At 31.4% G+C, this 23,440-nt stretch overlaps 1 protein-coding gene and 1 long non-coding RNA gene across 4 annotated transcripts; both read right to left on the reverse strand.

Annotated features, from left to right (window-relative positions):
• Nucleotides 1-350: 350 nt before the first annotated feature.
• LOC121232333 (uncharacterized) lies at nt 351-1,966 on the reverse strand. The gene is made up of 2 exons (XR_005930714.1): nt 1,779-1,966; nt 351-1,206 (listed from the first exon to the last, which is right to left on the reverse strand). It is a non-coding gene; the product is annotated as an uncharacterized lncRNA (long non-coding RNA).
• Nucleotides 1,967-11,660: 9,694 nt separating this feature from the next.
• LOC121232334 (phenylacetaldehyde synthase) lies at nt 11,661-23,236 on the reverse strand. 3 transcript variants are annotated; one of them, XM_041118093.1, is made up of 13 exons: nt 22,972-23,236; nt 22,723-22,843; nt 22,406-22,478; nt 21,983-22,213; nt 21,640-21,803; nt 21,304-21,444; nt 20,965-21,024; nt 20,238-20,402; nt 14,684-14,740; nt 13,780-13,844; nt 13,368-13,491; nt 12,284-12,421; nt 11,661-12,106 (listed from the first exon to the last, which is right to left on the reverse strand). In XM_041118093.1, coding segments are annotated over exons 1-13 (1,356 nt in total). In that variant the 5' UTR covers nt 22,974-23,236; the 3' UTR covers nt 11,661-12,091. The 3 variants fall into 3 exon arrangements, 2 of the variants coding, with proteins under 2 accessions (XP_040974027.1, XP_040974026.1); XM_041118092.1 differs by having other exon boundaries at nt 11,661-12,116; XR_005930715.1 differs by lacking the exons at nt 11,661-12,106; nt 12,284-12,421 and having other exon boundaries at nt 13,430-13,491; nt 13,780-14,565.
• Nucleotides 23,237-23,440: the final 204 nt, after the last annotated feature.

A 23,440-nucleotide genomic window follows, 5' to 3' on the forward strand; every position in this document is an offset into this window, starting at 1 on the left:
CATAAACACCACCCTAAATTGTACACACCCTAAAAATTAAGTACATTTGAAATTCTACAAAATTCAAACTTCAAAGTAAAGAAATCTCTTTAATTTCTATTTTGCTCTACATAAAAAATTAAAATTACATGACCAAATTAAATGATATTTAAAATATTAAATAAATACAACAAATATTTGAAAATTACTCACTTTGGCTTTCTTTTGCAACCAATAAAAGTTCTGATACCAATCATAACCACAAAGTAACATTTGCACCGTATCAGTACTAAAAGATGAACGATATGCATCAATCACTCTATGAATAGATTCAAGATGTGTGCAGAACAACATGCATGAACAATTTCCTATTCAAAAGAAGCCTTTTATGAAATTAAATGCTATCTTTCAACATCATTACAAGTGCACCATTGTAAGAAGCATTGTCCATAGAAATTGAGCACACTTTTCCTTCAATACCCTAGTCTTGTAAGCATTTGTACAATGCGTCATATACAACAACTCCACTATACGGAGGAGGCACATCATCAAAGTTTAAAACTCTTTTTTGCAAATTCCAATCCAAGTCCACAAAATGAACTATCAATGCTATGTATTAAATCTTTTGACCCGACTTCCACATATCAGTTGTAATGCTAATCTTATCCACTATCTTCAACAACCCATTTAACCTCTTCTTCTCAACCTCATAACTTGTCCAACAATTAGCTTTGGCTGTAACACGAGAAATTCTTACATAGTGAAAACTTGTTGTTTTCATCAACAAAATGAATAACTCATACTCAGTAAATGCAAAAGGCAACTCATGAACCATTATCATGTGAGAAACAACTTCTCTAATCCTTGCTTGGTCACATTTCCAAGTCTAGATACCACTCGCATTGTCATATCTAGGTGCCTGCGGTGGTTGAAAAAGATTACCTTGTCCATTTAAAGATACTTGATGTTTCACACAACCATCTAAATGCCTTTTATATCATGTAGTTGTACCATCCTTGTTCTTGGCAAGTTTAATCTTACAGTGATTACACTACACTTTCTCGGTCACATCAGCAAGCTTAACTGCGATCAATTCCTGCCAAACAATTGATGTCTTCTTTCTATTTCTCCTCGTGTAAGTGGCAACTTCAATATCATCCAAACACTTAGCCTCCTCAAGGGTTGGTCTTTCATGAGTAGTATCCCGAGCATTGGAAATTTCATCTCCTTCAATGGCAACCATCGGTGATGAAAAATCAGTACACGGATAGGAATAATGACCTTGTTCAGAGTTATAAGACATACGTAAAAATTAAAACTTAAATCATTATTAATGGATAACACCAAATCTAATAAACAAGCTCTATAAAAGCAATGATACACATAGGCTAAATAAGTAATAGATCACCATTACAAATAATTTTCTTTTACCATTAATAATATTAAATATCTTTAAAAAATCATCAAAATATGAACAACAACAATGTGCATCAAGTTTAAAGCAATATCTCATAAAGCTAAATTTGGAGATAATAATAGCAAAATAATAGTTACCAAATTATAATTCTAACTTGAAAGGTCTCAACATTAATTTATACTAAAATAAATTGATTAAACAAGATAAAATAGAATGGTATACCAAAAATAAAGATATGAAAATGTCTCCCCCGAACTCTTTGTAGCCTCCCCGAACATCATTTTTGGAGAGATTGTTAGAAAGATTCGGATCTTAGAAGGATATGCATATTGCTAATATATGAAACAAAAACAAAAAAGAAAAAGAAAACTCTTTCACATACCGTTGGGAAATAAAAATCGAGTATTTGTGATGACTGATGAAGTTGAATGATGAAATCTATCAAGAGATGCAACAAATTATTGAGTTGATAATAAAATTAAGTTGAATCCAAGTTGAATCAGTCTTGACTTCTAACTTTCAAGAGAGAAAGTAAAGTAAAAAGGAAAGAGATTCACACAAAATTAAAAAACCAAATGCACCGTACCAAAAAAATATGGGAAAAAGAAAGTGTATGACAACTAAGGCTTTTTAAAATTATATTTTTTGCTTTTCTTTCATTACTTTTAATTTTTATATTATTGTTTGCTTCAATCGAGTAAAATATTTAGAGCACACTGCTCATAACTTGTTTTGTCAAATTATCATTAGTGATTTGAAATATAATATATATTTCTTAGATTAATGAGTTGAAATTCAAATATAAAAATATAAGAAAATATTATTAAGAAATAAATGAGTGAAAAAACTAGTTTATTCTTGAACATAAACGAACTAAATACATTTTTGTTCGTGTTCTTTCATTTATCAAACGAACATAAAGTTTTTGTTCATGCTCATTGATTTAACTTAATAAACAAACGTTATATGAATGGTTCACGAACAATCCATCTATTGCTCTATTCATTTACATTACTATATGTAGAGTTGTGACCTCAATGAGTCCAATTCAAACCCAATTTCTCTTGTATCTTCTTTTCTTGGAATCTAGTTATTGGGCCCCATGCGCTTCTAAATTCTAAACTATTGGATACAGAAATTTTAATTTTTATAAATTATTAATCAAATAATACATATATTTAGAAAATATATAATAAAAAAAAGTATATGTCTAAAATTAAAATTATGTTGCTATTATACCGTATAGTCTAATCTAGAATAGATTAAATCAGCCATTATTTATTGGTAAAATTCATCATGTGTGGTCCTGACAACCAAGGCATTTTAAATTTTATAATCTTTTTTTCTCTTTTCGTAAATTAATTTTATTTTATAGACTTAATAGTAATTTTGCAAGAAGCGCATATTACAATTATAATTACATATGACCTTAACCAAAAAAAAATCAGATTATTTTTCTATAAAGTCCTTTAATTTTATTATCTAATAAAAATTTAAGGTTTAACAATTTCAATATATATTTAATATGTTTACAGTTTATAGGAATGTAACATCAGTCCACTTCCCTAGCTGATGACGACTTGACGCACACATGCACCATGATGTCGTCGCCAACTTTTTCTATAAAAGCTAAACTTTCAATAATAATAATAATAACAACAACAAAATTCAAATCTGTTGCGTATGAAATTTTTGAGCTTTAATTTTTAATTTTTTAAGTAAAAAAATTAAAATTTGAAATTTATTAAAATACAAAGATTAATAATATATTTTAAAATTTTATTGTTTTAATTTATATTTACATAAATGAGTTGTTATTGGAAATAACAACTTAAATATTTGCATTTGTTTTATTAAGAGTACGACATATGTTTAAATATTAAAAAGAAAAAGAAGGTTTAAAGGTGTGAAATGGAATTGTCATTGTCATCTTTTGGGTGGTGAAGCTGAAATGGAAGGAAGCAATGTGATGCCATTTATAACAATTTCATTTCTTTTATATTTTATTTTACACTTTGAACTCTAATTAATAGAATGGAGGAAATATATAATAATTATTTGTATACATGCGTCGATTGAGTCTTAACTCGACTCATATCGTATTGTTTTCAATGCAGGGGTATATGTTCGAGTACGTTAAAACATATTATCTTCCTATTTATGAGTTTGAGAGGGATTATAGATAGTTCTAAGCATTGTGTCAAAAATAACCTATAATGAAATTGTTCAAAACTAAAAAAAATGTGAGTACCTTTAAATTTATTTGTTAAGTAAATTTTAAATAAAAAAGCAGTTATATTTTTCTTATTCATTTATATATTTTCTATTTATTTTTTTAAACAAAAAATAGTGAAAGTTTTACTTATATATTGAAGTTGTGTAAAATTAAATATAACTAATCTCTTTCATCAAAAATTATATTTAACTTCAATTAAAAGTAAATATTTTAAATTTATATTTAATCCAATCATTTATTATCTTTGAGACGAATTCATTAAAGTAAGTAATTTACGTTAAATTAATTAATTATCATTATCTAGAATGTTTTAGTGGAAAAGAAATTGATTCAAATATAAAAGTAAAAATAAAAATAAAAATTTTATCTTAAAGTTAATATTATAATTAAATTAAAATTTAAATATTTAACCTGTATTTATATAAAAAATTATTAAAAAATTATAATTATAATTTATAACAGTTTTTTAAAAATTAAATTTATGACCAATGAAGTCTTAGCTTAATGACAAGGTAAAAGTCTTAAAAATTTTAAGATCTTATGTTTCAGTCTCACTCCATGTAAACCATGCATGAATTGTAACTTCCGGAAAAAAATTACACATTCTAATGAAAATTATATTTTAAAAAATACAAAACTAAATTAATTTATGCTAATAAAATTTTAATTATTTTAATCGAAAATTGAATATAAAGATTAAAGATAACAAAAATAAATTGAATAATAATTAATAAAAGATAAAGTTGTGATTTTATTTAAAATTGATTTAATAAATAGGCCTTAAACGATTGGTAGATTTTTTATCATACTCTAAACGAGTATTTTTCAATTCAGAGAAAGTAAGTGGATCTTTTATCAAATCTAAAGAGGTTTTTATAAATCCCCATTATTTGGATTAAATTGGGGTCACGAGTTAATCAATACTAACTCAATTTTAAAAAAAAATTATCATTTTAAATAAATTTTATTATAATGGTATTTATGTTTTTTAATATATAATAGCTGAAACTACTTAAAATGAATGAATGGTGAAGTTAGAAAATCTAAGATTCCTTGGGTTGGGTTTAATTATGGGTGTTGGTTATATATATAATTTTTTATTCTCCGTGTCATATAATTTAATATTAATATTTACATAAAGAGATTAAATTAAATGTTTTTTCATTATTTAGCTAAATTATTTAGAATGGACGTTTTTAATTAGTGTTGTAAGGTATTACTTTTTCTATATTATTTTTTTCTGCCCAACTTCCTATTCTCTCATTAGTTTCATTTTTTTAAAAATAAAATTATGTCATGAAAAAGACGAGATACATTGTAAATTTTATCCCCAAACTCTCATTTTTTCAGAAAATTATTAAATATTTTTTATTTTTACAATTTTTATTCCAACGCAAATTTTTATTTTTAAAAATTAGTAATTTTTTTTTTTAAGAATGTGGTTTCTTATGTGGCAAGAAGGGAGAGCATCCTATGGGGCTTGCTTTTCCCTGTCCTTGCCGCATAAATAAAAACGTATCCAATTAGACTTACTTTTGTTACTTGTATCTAAAATTCACCTATTCTTCTAAATTTGAAAAAAAAATCTACTTCCCTAATATTCAAATAAAAACGACATTTTTGTCCAATTTTACCAAAAAAAAATTGACACAAAATTAACATACTTTAGTTTAACAAAAAAAAATTAAAAAAGGAAAAATGTGTTGCTGTGGGTAAAAACATGGTAATTATTTGGCAAGGAGATAGTACTGGCGGTGTTTATTATATTTGAAAATTGAGTTCCATAAAATTGCCTTAATATTGTCCTCATAACAAGAAACAAGAAACAAGAAACTGGGTTAGGTTGTTGGTTCACGTGCATGTTGTTGGATTTCGGTGGTTTGATATATAATTTAATTTTAATTTAATTTGTTATATATTTATATCATCTTATTTTTATATTTAAGGAAAAAAAAAAAGAAGATTGGTATGAATGGCAATGGCAATGCATGTTGTTTTATTTTTCACATATGCTGTTGTGAGCTTTGCTAATATATGTAGTAATGAAATAATGGTCTATAGTTGAGCAGTGATTAAGGAAGGCATGTTTTTGTAGTTCAATTCTCTAATTGCTTCATCCAATCGTCAAAATCTGTACTGCTTGAGTGAATGGATTAACATGATATATCAATTTTATTTTTTGTATTTCTCAATGGATTTGCTTTGGGACAACAAATTTTCTATGCCATTTGAGGTGATGTCTATGTTTATAATCAATCTTTTATTACTGCAATTAAGAAAATCAATATTTCATTCACTCAAATGGCATAGTATTATTGTTAATGTAAAAGAAGATGAGTTTGAGTCTATTAAAACGTATTATCCGTAAAATTTAATATCTTAATAATTTAACACTTGTAGGTAAACTTTTTAGTTATTTCAATTCTTGCAGTTGATATTATGAACCTTACTAATATCCATCATAGTTAAATTATAATTCTTAATTATGTCCTTTCAATTTAATGAATTTATGTCAATTCATACAACAAGTTTGTAAGGGTGGATTAATTTTTAATTATTTTTCAAACATTAATAAATAAAAATTACTATCTATTACCGGTCCAGGCTCAACTAAAAAATCATGCCTATTATTGGGCTTAGGCCCGGCCGGACTCAAAAATGGACTTAAAATTTTACCCAAGCCCAATCCGGATAAAAATACTAAAATCGGACCCAACCCAACCAGCCCGTATTAATTTTTCATATTTTATATTATTTTTAAATATATATAATACATCAAAAATACTAAAAACATCAAAATAAATACTTCCCAACAAATTGAAAATAAATTTTAAAAAATATGTAGACTTAAATAACACTAAGATAGATGCAACTTAACAAGCAAATGCCTCTAAAATAATAAAAAATTTAACAAATGCCTTTAAAATAATAACAAAATTAGTAATAAAATAAGTTTTATACAATATCCAAACAATAACAACAAAATAGTAGCAACATAATAGTAAAATGGTAGCAAAATAGGGAGAAAACAACAAGAAAATAACATTCAAAAAAAAATACAGATTTTTTTGTCCTTTAGTGAATTTGAGCAGCGCCCGGGCTAAAAATACCTTACCCGAGGCCCCGCTCATTTTTAAAACGGGCCTTATTTTTTTGTTCAAGCCCATTTTTCGTGCTTATATTTTTGCTCAAACCCTCCTACAATTTAGGAGGGCTTGCAGGCCGGGCGGGGTAACCTGGCCCATGAGCACCTCTACTATCTACTTCAAAATTTTAAAATATTGTTTTATATTTAGATTAACATACGATGATGACTTTAAAAAGTCTTTTTTAGTTAAATTTAATTATAAAAGAATGTTGATGTAATACCCCTACCAGTATTCATTGCCGGAATAGGGTACGAAGTATTTTTTTTAACTCAATATAACCCCTTTATAGATATCTAACCTTTCCTGAAATTTTAAACCAAAAACAATCCACATCAACCAATCCAATTCAACATATTTTCAAGATAAATTCATGCATATTTATAAAATAACATCATCACATACCCAAAACCAGGTTTGTTAACCATACTAATGGTCTTTACATTCATTTCACGTTAACATTTACTTTATTAGCTTATACATGCCATTGATTTCCAAAATAAAGTTTCTTCATATATCGAAATCTTGAGGTTGATAGTGTGATGTGTCTCCGACCAAATCCGACCTCCGAGCTCTTAACACTACAAAACAAGGGAAAATTAAACAGAGTAAGCACTTTGTGCTTAGTAAGCTCATGTAACAAGAATTATACTTACCTAATATTTTCAATACAATACAATAAACATTCATATACCCATTCAATGCATTATTACCCTAACATGCACAAACTCAACATTCAAGTTAGTACAATAATTTCCATGTACCAATAATATATACCATGATTGATGAGCTCATCAATATCATAATTTCCATTTCCTTGTTATTTTTCCATATTTATCCCGTTGAATTTATCAGAATTTTGATGGATTTTTCAGAGGTACACTTTTAGTGTACAATTCCGAGTCCATCAATTCATATTCATGTGCGCACATTTCCATTTCAAAGAGCACACTCTCGCGAACCTCAACCTTGCAGCGGGATTACCAGTCCAGGCTAAATCCCCTGCAATATAAACTCATAGAGCATTGTCGGGATTACCAATCCAGGCTAAATCCCCTGCAACAATAATTACTCTAATGAGCTTGGATCTGAATTACCAGTCCAGGCTAAATTCAGACCCTAATTCGGATTACCCGTCCGGGCTAAATCCATTTTACACATATTCTTCGGGAGGGCTATATCAAGATAGGATCACCTGTCCGGGCTAGATCCTTTTTACCGTCAATTCCTTTTCAGAGATCCATCGAATTTTCCTTTCATTCAACCGGGATTTCTTCCCATTTTATCAAATATATCAATGTTTCATTAATTTTCATACAATGAACATTCAAATCATATTCACATCAATAACATACAATCTCAAGCATTTAAGAATATAATTCAAGTTACACGAACTTACCTTGATACTTGTTCGTGTACAAAAATCTACTAATCCTAAACTTTTTCCTTTCCTCGATCTAGCTTCGTATTTGAATCTTCTAGATTTGGTGCAAAAATCATGAAATACCAACTTAGAGAACTCTCCTATGGCATTTTTAGCTGTTGGAATTGAAGAGAAATGAAGAGAAATCTAGATATTTCCTATTTAGTCCTAGCTTTATTTAGTTAACTTTGCAATATTCCAATTTTTCCCTTAATTTATCAATTTTCCTGCTGATTTCATACCCTTGCCGTCCAGCCCAAATAAATTTTGGGTCTAATTGCCTTTTAAATTCTTTCTCATTAGACTCTTAAGCTATTTAATCATTCTAGCAACTTTTACACCTCTTACAATTTAGTCCTTTTCATTTAATTGACTACCCAAACATTAAAATTTCCCAACGAAATTTTAATGCCACATTACTAACATTTCATAAATATTTTCATACGATTTTCCTATCATATCAATTTTCATGCAAAAATATTGAAATAAATTTCTCTTTAAATCAGATTTGTGGTTACGAAACCACTGTTCCGATAACTTTGAATTTGGGCCATTATAGTTGATCATATTCATTGAATTAGGCTATAATTATCAAAAATTACAAATTTAAGATAGCAGGGACATTGAATATTTTTATATAACAAATAAAAAAATTTGGCTCATATTTTAATTTCCTTTTTCGATGAAAATAATAATAATAAATCTTAAAATGATTAGTTTTCATAGATCATAAAACGGACATGACAGATACCTTAAGTACACTAAAAAAATATTACTTTCATTTTTCAAGCATTGTATAATATATATTAGTAAATGTTAACCAACTTCATTGTTATAAAATATGTTATGAGCTTAAAAATAAATTTAAAAAAAAAATCATAGTTACTTACATTTACCATTAAACTATATCCAAATTCTCATATTGATTTAAAAGGTTTAGTATTAAACATTATACAGATTATTAATTGTCTCAATTTATTTAAAAATAATACCAGCCAATAAAAACGTAATAATGGCACATTATTATTAAACATACATTGTTTTTTATAAAATGAGACAAAATTAATAGTTTAAATATCATTTCTAACGAAAAATACTTTACATACTAATTTGAAAATCATGATGTAATTTATGGGCCAATTTACTAATAAATTAAAATTTTATTATTAAAATTATCTTAAATAATTTAAATATAAATTATTGTTATAAAAAATAAAGAATTATAAATCACATCAACTTATAATTTTTTGTACAAATAGACTAATAGAATTGATATATGCAAAGAAAGGTATATATTCTCATGTATTCTTAAAAATTCACCACTGACACTTTGATCATGTTAGCAAAAGTTGGTATTGAAATTTTGAAGGTCAAAGTCCAAGTCTCATTGTGTATAACTCATTTATAAATTCTCCTCTAAATTTATTTTGATTAGTTAATTTGTACTAAATTATTAAATTTTATTGTTATTTTCTTACAAAAAAAATTTAATATAAGGATAGATACCAAAACTATACATGAACTATGGTTTAATGTGCAAGTGTATACATGAACTTTGATTTTGTGCAATTTTATCCATGAAATTTTAATTTGATCCAATTCTTATAAATTATTAACACAATTATTGATATAATATCATTTTATGTTTACATATTACATACATAAATAATTATATTTATCAAATATAAAAATAAATTAATATATTTATTTATTTAAATGTATATGATTAAATCAAAATTGATGTATAATTTTAAATTTTAACCTTCTAATGTATAATCAAATTAAGCAACGTGCGGTAATAGTCTTAGGAAGATAATATCAAAATACACTCTCCAATTACATAAAATTGGTCTTAAATAACACCTTTCCAATAAGGCACCTTTACAATGAGAATCCAACCATGAAAAATGTACGTAACCTAGGTCCATTAATTACTTCTTTGCACCAATATCCTTTTCTTCTCTTCCTTACCCAAACTTTATATCAAAAAATATAATCCCAAAATTCTTAAAAAATACAAATGTAATTGAAATATTTACTTGGGAAAGCCTTTTATATGAATTAAAAATATTATCACATCAATATAAGTGTGTGTTCAATAAATAATTAAACAAAGGTATGAAATTAATAATAATAACAACATGTATGTAATATGTGTGAAATTTAAACACATAAATACATCAGATAAACAATAGTAAATACATTACGATTATTTATCATAGTTTTGTCATCAATTATGAGTTAGCATTGAGTTGACTTGTAATACCAACTCAATTAACAACATTATTATAAATTGTGCATATGAAAATAGAAATGTATAAAATACATTAAAATGAAGTTTTGTTTGATTGGTAAATTTAAGGTTTTACTAATTTAATTGGCATGACCATATGTATATTTTTATTGGTTATTTTTAAAATAAAAATATTAATATACTCTCAAATAGTTTAACTATAGAAATGGTATTTACGTAATTTTACTAACCAAGTTGATGACCTAATTGAAGGTTTAATAAATCGTATATATATACAACTAACACAGGTAATAAATTGTGCATGTTAAAATTGAAATGTATAAAGCACATTAAAATAACATTTTTGTTAAAGTGATAAATTTAGAGATTTACTATTTCAATTGATGCAAATTTAAATCTCTATATTTTTATTAGTTTTTGTTAAAATGAAAAAACTAACATACTCTCAAATAGTATTAACTTATTTTATCTATAAAAATATATTTTTTATAATTTTAATAATTAAATTAATGATTCAATTAAGAATAACATCAACATAATAAAATAAATGATATAATACATGTAAACACTCCAAAATGTTGATGGAACTTGTAAAAGAAATTTGCAAATCCAATAAAGGCATAGGTTTTTTTTTTTTTTTTGGTTTCCATTGGCATGCATGGCCAACATATCACTTTCTAGGCTTGTGAGTACATAACTTCCCCAAACTCATACATATTCACAAACAGCATCTCTGGGGCCACTCTGTTTTGTCATTTGCTTTGACTTAGATATCATAATTTCTCATTCGCATAATTTGCAATAATTTCTTTCCTCAGAATCATAATGCTTAAGAATCAAAGTATTCTCATACTACCCTTTCATACATATACTGTTTATTTTCTCAACTATTCTATAGTCGTTTACAATAACAAGTATCAATTAGGGAAAAATAAAACTGGGAATCAGATGTAAACATGAAGAAAAAGAAAGCTAGGGATTGATTGGAAGCATGCAACAAATAACCATCTGTATACTTAAAAAATTAAAAATAATTTGACAAATTATAGAAAAACACCCCCAGGATACGAACATAACGTGTCTAATAAGCATGACACGACATGATTGAAAACATGCTTGATGAACATGATATGAAATATGCAGAGAGAAAATTCCCCATGCTTCTATTGTGGAGTGGTGCAAAAAGAAGACAGTAGGTTGTAGTGTTTATTTTCAAATAAGGGGATTCAATTGAAGAACCCTTTTTCTTTCTTTATGGAATGCTGAGCTAGAAGTCCATGGTTGAGGTTGACCCAGCACCCACCCAAACCACAAAAAAACTCAGCCTTCACGGCTACATATTCTGGGTTCTGACTCGGACTGACAATTGGATAATCACAAATGCATCTCGGTGATGTAATATTCAAAGGGGTGTCACTGATAATTAATACAAAGAAAAAAAGCCAACAATTTCAGGAAAAATATATATTATGACAGGATTGCAATAACGGCCTTTTAAGATGGTCATCAATGCATTAAACACAAGAAAATTTTTATCACAAGGATTCTGCTAGTAAGGAAGTGGCCTTGTCTTGCAAAACTTTCCATGCTGCATTCACGTGCTTCTCTTCAGTCAATGGGGCGCCTACTGCAAATCTTAGTATGTATTTACCTGATAAAACCTGCAGTCATCATAACTGATTGATAGATAGTGTGCCTTCCACGTTAAACAAAGACATAAATCCATTTCCCCTTTTTTTCATTATTCCTTTAATATTTCTCGAGAAAGATGTATATTGCAGATTTGAATATATATATATATATATATACTGTAGATGGGCAAGCTTACCGTGTGAGATATGAAGGCACTCCCTGTGGAGTTTACAGCATCTAAAAGTTGATGGTTCAATTTGTTACCATGAGATTCATCGTTGCGAACCGGCAGAAGGCGGAAACAAACTAATGAAAATATCCTGGGGGTGACAACCTGCGCAAATGAATTAAAGCATGTGATCCATCACTAACGTTGCATTTTTGTTTCATTTTTATTAACCAACTTTTGCATGGAAAATGAAAAATCAATGACATAAACTCCCTACGCTGAAGGACCAAGCTATCTTCTGTCTGTTAGCTTGTATTAAACATGCAAAAAAGAGAAAAAAGGACACCAAGATATCATGCCAAAATCAACTTAAAACTAGTTTCCAATTTCAGCATTATATACAGGATTATCAGATCAGATTGGCGGTCCAATTTCCAGAAAGCATTGGGAAGCATTTTGTCAGTCTCACATTGTCAGCCTAATTATAATATTCATGAGCTTCGTGTCCAATGAAGAGGCAATAATTTGCAAGCATCAACAATTGTTAACAGAGCCATCTGTACATCCAGTTGTCCAATGCTTTAGGGTGATTTTATTTTCAGTATCTGCTCATTATTAATATTATGAAGATCTTTCTTTAAAACATCAGATGGTGCTCATAGGGGATAGAGCCATGGTACAAAGCACATGCTTTGACACTCTGGTTTAAGATAAAAAAATGGTGTTGCATGATTCATCTAGAATATAAAAAATGAACGGTTTGACCATTCCATTTAAGATTTGCCCATTAGCATATATACTGTTTCCAGTCATGGTGACTACTTTCAGGCATGCAAATGCCAAATATTTTAAAATGGTCCATCTATAGCATAAAACATCAACTGTTTGATCATTTGATTTAAACTTTGCTCATTAGCCTATCATTTCCAGTCGCAATGACTATATTCATGTATGTATCCTCAAGGGGTTGTTAAGATCTACATCAATTATATAATAGAAAATAGAAAACTCAAGAATTTTAAGTGAGTCTTAGTTTTATAGAAGAAAGGCAGAAACAAAAACCAAAAAGCTTGTATGGCCAATCAACCAACTTCATAAAGAGCACACCAACCTCAAATCTTGGGTCTTGAGCAATCAGGTTCTCAAAATGTTTGGCCAACTTGATATGACTTCTTATATAGCATTGCAGGTTTTCCAAGCCATACAGTCGTAATACCATCCATAGTTTCAGTGATCTGGAGGCAAGCAATGGATTAGTTGGGGGAAATTTCTTGTTGATTATATAAATAAAGTTATTCCGTTAATTTAATAGTTTTTATTGAGAAAAAGAAATACATAATTTGTTAGCAAAATATGGTACAGAACTCGCAGAGAATATGTCTTACATTCATCAGGAAGAACAAAATTACAATTGTGTACAAAACTCTTTCCTTCAAGTAACTAATTTTGCATCGATATGCACATATGCTCATCTTAAATGGAAATATGTTCATATCTTCAATGCATAATGTCAAAAAGCATACCTAAACCGACGTCCAAGAGGAACTTGCCAATCCTTGTAATCTACAACCATGTTTGCTTGAGAGGCCTAAAATTGGTAGCATTGTGAAGCACAAAAGGAAACACACTTATTATAGATATTGCAATAGAATAGTTGCCTAATTTATTCAGGTTTGATTCATTGCTCAAATAATAAGAGGCAAAACCACCAATTCAATATGACTAAAGTTCTTGATATTATAATATAGCAGCAGCAAGGAATGAAGATCAATTTGTAAAAGATTCACATACGCACTACATAGAAAGGCTAAGCCACCAGTTGTTTGAGGAATGTTTTATCTATAAATGTCAAGGTCTAAGATGGTCGTCAACCGACTAGACTTTCTTTTAGACATTACGGAAAACTGTTACTACTTACTCACCATTGCTCTCCTTCCTGGGAACACATTTTAACCTACAGCTATGATTTTTTTTCCCATTTATTGTTTTCTCGTTACAAACTAAAAGACTTTGATATTCTCAAGATCAGTACTAGTGATTCTTGAATAAGCTAATAAAATATGATTCATGGATTTACAATCAATACGGACTGTGTCTAAATCATGTGAACTGATAAGCTTGATGTCCATCAAAGGATTGATACTAATTGATTTTTTTTAAGTTTTCAGAGTCCATCAATCCATTTCTATCTTCAGTGGAAGGTTATATAGTACAGATCATTTCTCCAGCTGACAAGCTACCACTAACTTGGCAAGTTTACGACTGTACATAAGAAACCAGGTCTTGGCAGGTTTGGAGTCGGCCATTTTCTGAAACAAAATGTGTCTTATACATCAAACATGCACAACCAATTTACAGAATAGTAACTAAAAACTTTTGAGATTTGGGCAAAATCAAAATTTCCATCAACACAGAAGAAAACTAAACCTTATTCTTCAGATACTCTGGATTTGTAGAGAGGGCCTGAACCAAAGCACTTCTATCCTGTCACAATAAGCAACAACGAAATATGAGCATTTAACATGAAGGGCATTTGCTAAAACATGTTTACGAAATTGAGAATTATTATGACATGTTGATGAGACAGTTTTGCTAGTTCATACGTATATACTCCTATATGTTACTTTGTTGGTCAATGCTGCACCCCAATTATCCCTGTGAAAAACAGGATATTTTCTATTATATTTTCCACAAGAGATTACATACATATTTATACACATAGTTAGCCTAACTAAGGTAACTTTACGCTAGGAAACAGAATAATTGTAGGGATACTGTACAGCCTTAAAGTTAGGGATAGAATATTTTTAGAATCATATTTGATATACTTAAATATTCTGAAATCTAACACTCCCCCTCAAGTTGGGAAGTGGATATTATCCATTCTCAGCTTGCTTACTAATTTCTGAAACAACTTCCCAGACAATCCTTTGGTAAGTATATCTGCTAGATGTTCATCAGTGGACACAAATGGAGTGCAAATTAAGCCACTGTCCAGTTTTTCCTTTATGAAATGTCTGTCCACCTCAACGTGCTTCGTTCGATCATGTTGAACTGGATTATGTGCGATATTGATAGCAAACTTATTATTGCAATACAACTTCATTGGACCTTCCCACTTGATCTTCAAGTCTTCCAATATAATCTTTAGCCATAACAACTCACAAACTCCAAGAGCCATTGCCCTAAATTCAGCTTCTGCACTAGATCTAGCCACAACGTTTTGTTTTTAACTCCTCCAAGTCACAAGGTTGCCTCCTAGGAAAGTGCAGTAACCAGAGGTCGATCTTCTATCAACCATAGATCCTGCATAATCTGCATCGGTATAGGCTTCAAGGGTTAAATTTTCTCCTTTTTTAAATAAGATTCCTTTGCCTGGCGTGCCTTTTAAGTACTGTAGAATCTGATATACAGCACTAAGATGTGATTCCTTAGGATTGTGCATAAACTGACTTACAACACCTACTGCATAGGCAATATCTGGTCTGGTATGGGACAAGTAAACAAGCTTCCCCACAAGTTTTTGATATGACCTTCTATCAACTGTTGTATCTTCTAATACATCTCCGAGTCTGTGGTTCACCTCTATGGGTGTCTCTGCTGGTTTACAGCCCAACTTGCCTGTTTCTGTCAACAAATCAACTATGTATTTTTGCTGAGATATGAATATTCCTTCCCGAGAGTGTGCCACTTCAATACCAAGGAAATATTTTAATTTACCTAGCTCTTTGACTTCGAATTCTTTTACTAGGCATTTTTTTAACTTCTCCATTCCTTCTAGATCATCACCAGTCACAATAATATCATCAACATAGACTAATAAAGCAATCACTCCCCCTGAAGATGAATGTTTTACGAACAGAGTATGATCTCCTTGACTCTGTTTATATCCCAACTTGAGCATCACTTTGGTAAATCTTCCAAACCAAGCCCTCGAGGACTGTTTTAGTCCATATAAAGCCTTTTTTAGTCTGCAAACTGCCTGTCCTGTATTTGGACCGAATCTTGGAGGAACATCTATATAGACTTCCTCCTCAAGGTCACCGTGTAAAAAGGCATTTTTGATGTCAAATTGCTGTAATTTCCAGCCTCGGTTGGCAGCTAGTGACAACAACACTCTTATAGTGTTCATCTTTGCAACAGGGGCAAATGTCTCAAGATAGTCTATCCCATACATTTGAGTGTACCCTTTAGCAACCAACCTTGCTTTGTACCTCTCCAAAGAACCTTCTGACTTATATTTCACTGTGTACACCCAGCGACATCCCACCGGTTTCTTTCCTTCCGGTAATCTCACTAAGTCCCATGTCTTATTTTTTTCAAGAGCTTCCATTTCAACCTTCATGGCATTGCTCCAATTCTCATCTTCTAATGCCTCGAATACAGTTTTAGGAATGGAAATAGAATTTAGGCTACTAAGAAAGGCTTTGTGGTTATGGGACAAGTTTTTGTAAGACATGAATAGGGGCAAGGGATGTTTTGTACAAGCTCTAGTCCCCTTTCTAATAGCAATGGGAAAATCATCTAAATCTGTAGTATTAGAATTCAAAGTAGGTTCAACAGTTACCTCAGGTCGTATAGGAGAAGAAGATGATTGAACTTGCACTGGTGCCTTCTTCCTTGAGTAAACCAGTAACGGACGAGTAGTGTCCTGAATTCCTCTTGGTGATTTGGGTGTACTAGGCTCAGTTTCAGGTTGTATAGGGGTCATTGTTTCAATTTGGGCAGGTTGGGTAGCAGGCAAGGTCTGAGTGAGAGTGTTTGATTGCTGGACAGGAGCCGGAATGGGAGTGTTTAGAGCTGGAATGAGAGTGTTTGGTTGCTGGACAAGAGCTGGAATGTCAAGAAGAAAGAATTCTTTGTCCTTATCTTCTGTGAATAAGATCTCCCCCTGAAGACAAGGACGAGTGAAGAAATTTTCTTGTTCAGCAAAAGTAACATCAGCTGTTACAAAAAAATTTTTTGTGGCTGGATGATAGCACTTGTACCCCTTTTGAGTGGAAGAATATCCAAGAAAGACACACTTGACAGCCCGTGGATCAAATTTCCCTCTATTTTGAGAATGAACATGGACAAAGGCGACACAGCCAAATACTTTGGGAGTAAGATTACTGGAGGTATTGAAATTAGGAAAAAATTTGGCTAGAACTTGCATAGGACTTTGAGATTCAAGGACCTTTGTAGGCAATCTATTTAACAAATGAGTAGCAGTTAGAACAGCCTCCCCCCAGTATTGTTTAGGGACGTTTTTTTAGAACAATAGGGCTCTTGTAATGGCTAAAATGTGACCATTCTTTCTTTCGGCTACACCATTTTATTGGGGTGTACTAACACAAGATGAGTCATGTATAATGCCTCTTTCTTGAAAATATGTTGAGAGGAATTGATTGAAATAATTCTTGGCATTGTCTGACCTAAACCTTTTTATTTCGGCCCCAAATTGTGTTTTGATCATGTTGTAAAAAATTGGAAAGACAGACCTAACATCAGATTTTTGTTTTAAAAGAAAAATCCAAGACACACGAATACAATCATCAATAAAGGATACAAACAACCGAGCTCTAGAAATATTTGAAATAGTGGATGGCCCCCAAACATCACTATGAACAAGAGTAAAAGGAATGGATGTTCTTTTATTGCTTACTGGAAAAGAGGTACGTTTATGTTTTGCAAGTTCACAGATATCACAATGAAATTTTTCAACAGTTAATCCTTTGAATAGTGAAGGAAACATAATTTTAAGGACTCTAAACGATGGGTGACCAAGGCGAAGGTGATAGAGCCAAATTTGGTCTTTATTGGTTTTAATAGACTCGGATATGAGAGATAAATGTGAGGAATTCAGAACACTAACTTCTTCACTGGATTCTTCAAGATAGTATAGGCCATTTATTTCTTTAGCATGTCCAATCATCCTCCTCGAATTCTGTTCCTAAAAAAGACACCGATTGTGATAGGAAACCACTTTACAGTTGAGTCTTTGGTAATTTTTTTAATGGATAAAAGATTGGTAAATAATTTTGGAACGTGAAGGACATTTTTAAGAGTAAGGTTTTTGTTTATAACAATATCACCTTGACCGGCCAATGCAGAACCATCAGCTACTGTTATTTTTCTACTACTAGAACAAGGTATATATGAAACAAATTTTTGTGAGGAGTGGGTCATGTGGTCTGTAGCTCCTGAGTCAATGACCCAAGAACTTTTGGTATCTGTATTTGAGACTTTAGAACTTTGAGGAGAGGATACACCTGAAAAGGCCAAACTACAAGTACCTGTTGAAGAAGTTTTTTCCAATGATCCCAGCAAATTTTTTAACTTCTCAATTTCTTACTTATTGAATTCAATAGGTAATTCCTGAGAATTGTTTTTTTTATCTAGCTGTCTAGCTGTATTTGCTCGTCCTTGTCCCTTTGATTGTCCACCTTTTTCTGAAAAATTTTTGTTTGTTGTCTGTGGCTTCCCATGGAGTTTCCAGCATCTGTCTTTAGTGTGACGAGCCTTTTTGCAGTAGGTGCACCATACGGAATCCTTGTTAAAAGACTTTGTACGTTCTATCTGTTTATTATCTTCACTAGTTGGCTGCTCCAGGCCAAATCTCCTCTCATTTACAGCATTAGTAACCAAGGCTGAACTATCCACTTGATTGTTCTCCACCATAACTCCTCTTCTTCCTTCCTCAGCATGAACAATTGCAATTGTTTCATTTAGTGATGGTAGTTCCTCTTTTCCAAGTATTTGAACTCTTACTGCATCAAACTCAACATTCAGTCCAGCAAGAAAATCATAAATTCGATCCTTTTCAACAAACCTTTTCAGGAGTGCTGCATCTTCACTGCACTTCATCTGAATGCACTGGTAATGATCCATCTCTTGCCATAAACTTTGCAACAGATTGGAATACTCCGTGATTGATCGACTTCCTTGCTTGGTGGATGAAATCTTAGTCTTGATTTCATAGATTTGAGCAGCATCTCGAACTTTAGAATAAGTCTGCTTCACAGCTTCCCATATTTCTTTGGATGTGCTAAGAAACATGCATGTATCACTGATTTCTGGCATCATAAAGTTCCATAACCAAGACATTACCATAGAGTCTTGTTCATCCCAAGCATCACACTTAGGGTCCCCTTCTTTAGGTCCAGTTCCGAGTAAGTGACTCTGCTTTCCTCTTCCTTTCAAGAAGGTACGAACCAGTTGGGACCATTTCAGATAATTTTTTCCATTTAGCCTGTAGGCTACTTGGATATTCTAAAACTCACTCATTGGATTTGAGTTGTTTACAGAAATTTCTGAGCCCTCCCCAGTGTTACTGGTCTTGACAGTTTCAGTCATGTTGTGTCTGAACAAGTTCTATAGACTTGAGGACTGGTTGGGAGTCAGAAAAAAAAAAGCTAAAGAAACCGGCTAAAAAATCCCAGAAATCGGGCTAAATAACAGGCTCTGATACCATGTGAAAAACAGGATATTTTCTATTATATTTTCCACAAGAGATTACATACATATTTATACACATAGTTAGCCTAACTAAGGCAACTTTACGCTAGGAAACAGAATAATTGTAGGGATACTGTACAGCCTTAAAGTTAGGGATAGAATATTTTTAGAATCATATTTGATATACTTAAATATTCTGAAATCTGACAATCCCAAACCAGGATAATATACTAGGTAAACCGCAAATTAGTCTAACAACTCCCAACTCACAAGCCATGCACATCAGGCAAGTTCAGTAGTTGCAAACTGAAGCAAGAAAGCCTGGGCCTAATATATATACCATGCATACAACAGATTCATGTCAGTAGTTACATAGAATTGAGCGCAAAGTTTGCAGTAATTTATCTTTGTTAAACTTAAAAGAAACTATCAAATGATAATGTACATAAATCAGATCCTCCATCAATTTCAAAACAGAGTGCATAGAGTAATGAAGAGAAATTTTATTGTTGTTGCTATATGCAAACAAATAGAGATGGCATACCTTTACCCATAGTGCAGAACAATCAAAATTAGTTAGAAACCACTTATGTGCATTCATGTTGAAAGAGTCAGCCTCTTCAACACCATCCATGTAATGACGGAATTCCGGGCATACACAAGCGCTTCCAGCATATGCAGCATCGACATGGAACCACATTCCATTACTCTGTCCAGAGGCAAAGCATACAAGTATAGTTAAATTGTATTTCCCTCAAATGTACCGGATAATAACATGCATCATACAATACAAACTTCATGGAGATAGCCTTGTGCTATGTTAGTCGGACTCTTCATTTTTCTTGAAGTACTATGTTCCACAAATATTTGGATATGGGTATAGGATATGATCCTCCAAATACATGAAAAAACTTGGAAATAGTGAGCATACCAATGCCAACACATACTATATCCGACACTTACCCTAATTCCAGATAACATAGGTCTTGTAAAAAGGAGGGTGAGGAGGTTATACAATCCTTGTAAATGACCTAAAATTAAATTTTAATCATTTTAGTTAATTTTAAATGCTTGTGCTCTATGTTTCAGTAACAGAGTTGGCTTGATATCTCCATCTTATCAACTATTGACAGAATTTATGCCTAAAAGTTAAACAGTATATATGAAGGTACTTATTCATCAACCAGTCAAACACAGAAATTTTATATTGGTCTAGACTCCAGAGCATATTTCCTCCTCATATTTCTAGACTATTGCATTAGCTAAATTACCTTAGCAATCTTTCCTAGAGACAGCAAAGGATCAACGGCAGTTGATGAAGTAGTGCCAACCTGCAAATTTAAATACCATTCACAGATCAAATTTTTGAACTGTATTCATGATAAAAAAGGTATCAATCAAAATGATAAGTAAATGAGCATAAGCTTTACAAATAGGACTCATATTCTAATAGGTTTCTATGCTCAACAAAGCAAGGGAAAATACCCGACAAAGTAAGCATCTAATAATGTACTCATTAATTGTTATTTTGGGGAAGTGAAAAGGAAAAAGTACACATGATAGAGAAAAAGATTGAAAGAAACTAACATCAATAAATTTTTGCTTCTTACAGTGGCACATAAAAAGAATGGAATCAACCCAATGGTCAGGTCTTGTGAAATTGTTTCACTCAGAAACTCTGGTGAAAGTGCATAGTTAGTAGAAGAGGTTGCCTTTAGAAGCCTGCAATTCTCAGGATGGATTCCTGCTATCTGCCATTGCATAATAAATATGTAAATCAATTAACACAAACAGATAATAGCAACGTGATCTTTTACTGCAGTGGATAAAGTAATATACATAGATCAAGTAGTCATACATGATTTGAACATTATCTTCATTTCATTAATCTCACAAAAAAGAATAAAAAAATAAAACTAGATATGAACCCTAATTTACAAGGATACCTGACAAGCTTTTTGCAAAGAAGAATGCATCTGATCGGAAGCATAAACTACAAGCTTTTCAAGTGCATCTTTTCCAACCCTCCTCAAAACCTTGTCACGAGCAGCCAATAGTACAACAAGAACAGCTTCACTTGCTGTGCCCTGTATCACTCCACCACCTTGTCCTGCAACACAATTACCAACCTCATTCCATAAACTTTAGAGATATGTTACTCTTTCATTCTTATTAAGCAAGAAAAAGACTGAAACATTGTGATGCTAGAAATAATTCAATGAAAATCCCCTGGACCCACCATTGCATTCTATATCAGTGTTTTTTTTTTAAAGAATCTGAAGTCCTTACCTGCTGAAAGGAAGTCTTCAGGTAGCTTAAGCATCTTAGCTAGCCAATCCAAAACAATCATTTCAAGCTCTGTAGCAGCAGGAGATGTAATCCAACTGAAACCAACAATATTGAGACCAGCACTCAGCATTTCTCCCACAAATCCAGCAACGCTGCTATTGGAAGGATAGTATGCAAAATAATTTGGGCTCTGCCAATGAGTAACCCCTGGCAATATCTTTGCTTGAATGTCTGCAATCAGAAGAATATTTATTCATGAAAATTCACAAATAACTAGAGCAATTATATAGGAGAATACATCCCAAATCACATGGTGATGCACCCAAAGACTCAATACATTTTGTCATTACTCTATTCTTCTACATATTTTATAGTGTTTATTATGTAATCGAATAAATTCAAGAATCAATTGAGCAATTTCACCATCAAGAACATGCTGAAAAGAGTCTGGTTGATTAGGAGCAGAATCCGGTAACAAGTTACGAAGGTATCCAGGCTGCATATAAATGACCACAAATAAACAAGGCCAACTAAGAAAAATCAATTCAATACCATCAAATCACATTAGTCCATGTAAATAAGACAAGCATCTGAACCCAGTTTTAGAGAGCAAAAATCTGACCTTTGGGGCTTTGACATACATTTACACTTAAATTATATTTCCATACAACTCTTTCGGAAACTATAAAGCAAGAAAAAAAGGGAAAAAAATTATTAGAGATAGATATATTTATAGAGACCTCAACTTGGCTGAGAACAGGGAAATTCTCAATGGTTTTGTAATAATCAGCAATGAAATCAACCATCTTGTGACCATACTCTCTCAGCTGCTCAGCATCCATTGGCTTCAACCTGTTCTCCCTGCCAGTTCATTCAAATGCAAAGATAACCAAAACCCAACAAAAAGAACATAAAAAACATTAAAGGGAAAAAAGAAAAACAAAGCTGGTGCCATGAAAATGATAATCTGAGAGAATTGGGAGACTTACATTGGTTCGTTACTTGAAGAGCAAAGAACTGAAAAATGGGTGTTGAAGGGTCACGGGAGTCTAAATGACAATTTCTTTTTTGCTAACCCGACCGGCGTAATTGTATGTATGTAACTAACGAAAGGAGCTAAGCAGGTGAGTGGAGTATTACAAAATGCATAAAAATAAGGTTGTGCCATCCAGTGGACGTTGGTTATCGAACGTGGCCGATGCAAAATCCAATGCCAACCGTAGTCAAGGACAAGAGGGCTGCCGTTAAAGGCCGGCCTAATTGGGTTATTGGACTCAAATGGCGGTTCTTGGCTCAACAAAGTTATATCTGCAGTTTTCTTTTGGCATAATAACTTTTTTGACCCTCCAACTTTATAAAAGAAGTCATTTTAGTCCTTTATTTAATTTTTTGTCCTTTTTAGTCTTTAAACTTATATTTTTTTATTAAATTACCCCCAAAATGAATGAAAAAGTTAAC

This window comes from Gossypium hirsutum, chromosome A07 (assembly GCF_007990345.1).
Source record: "Gossypium hirsutum isolate 1008001.06 chromosome A07, Gossypium_hirsutum_v2.1, whole genome shotgun sequence".
Lineage (NCBI taxonomy): Eukaryota > Viridiplantae > Streptophyta > Magnoliopsida > Malvales > Malvaceae > Gossypium > Gossypium hirsutum.

Bases quoted from the DNA above. Each gene is read 5' to 3' on its own strand.
- LOC121232334 (XM_041118092.1), bottom strand. The intron at 22,479-22,722 runs GTCTCTATAAAT...ATTTATATGCAG, and splicing joins CTGTTCTCAGCCAAGTTGAG to CCTGGATACCTTCGTAACTT. The intron at 20,403-20,964 runs GTAATTTAGCTA...GCCTCTGGACAG, and splicing joins CTCTAGGAAAGATTGCTAAG to AGTAATGGAATGTGGTTCCA.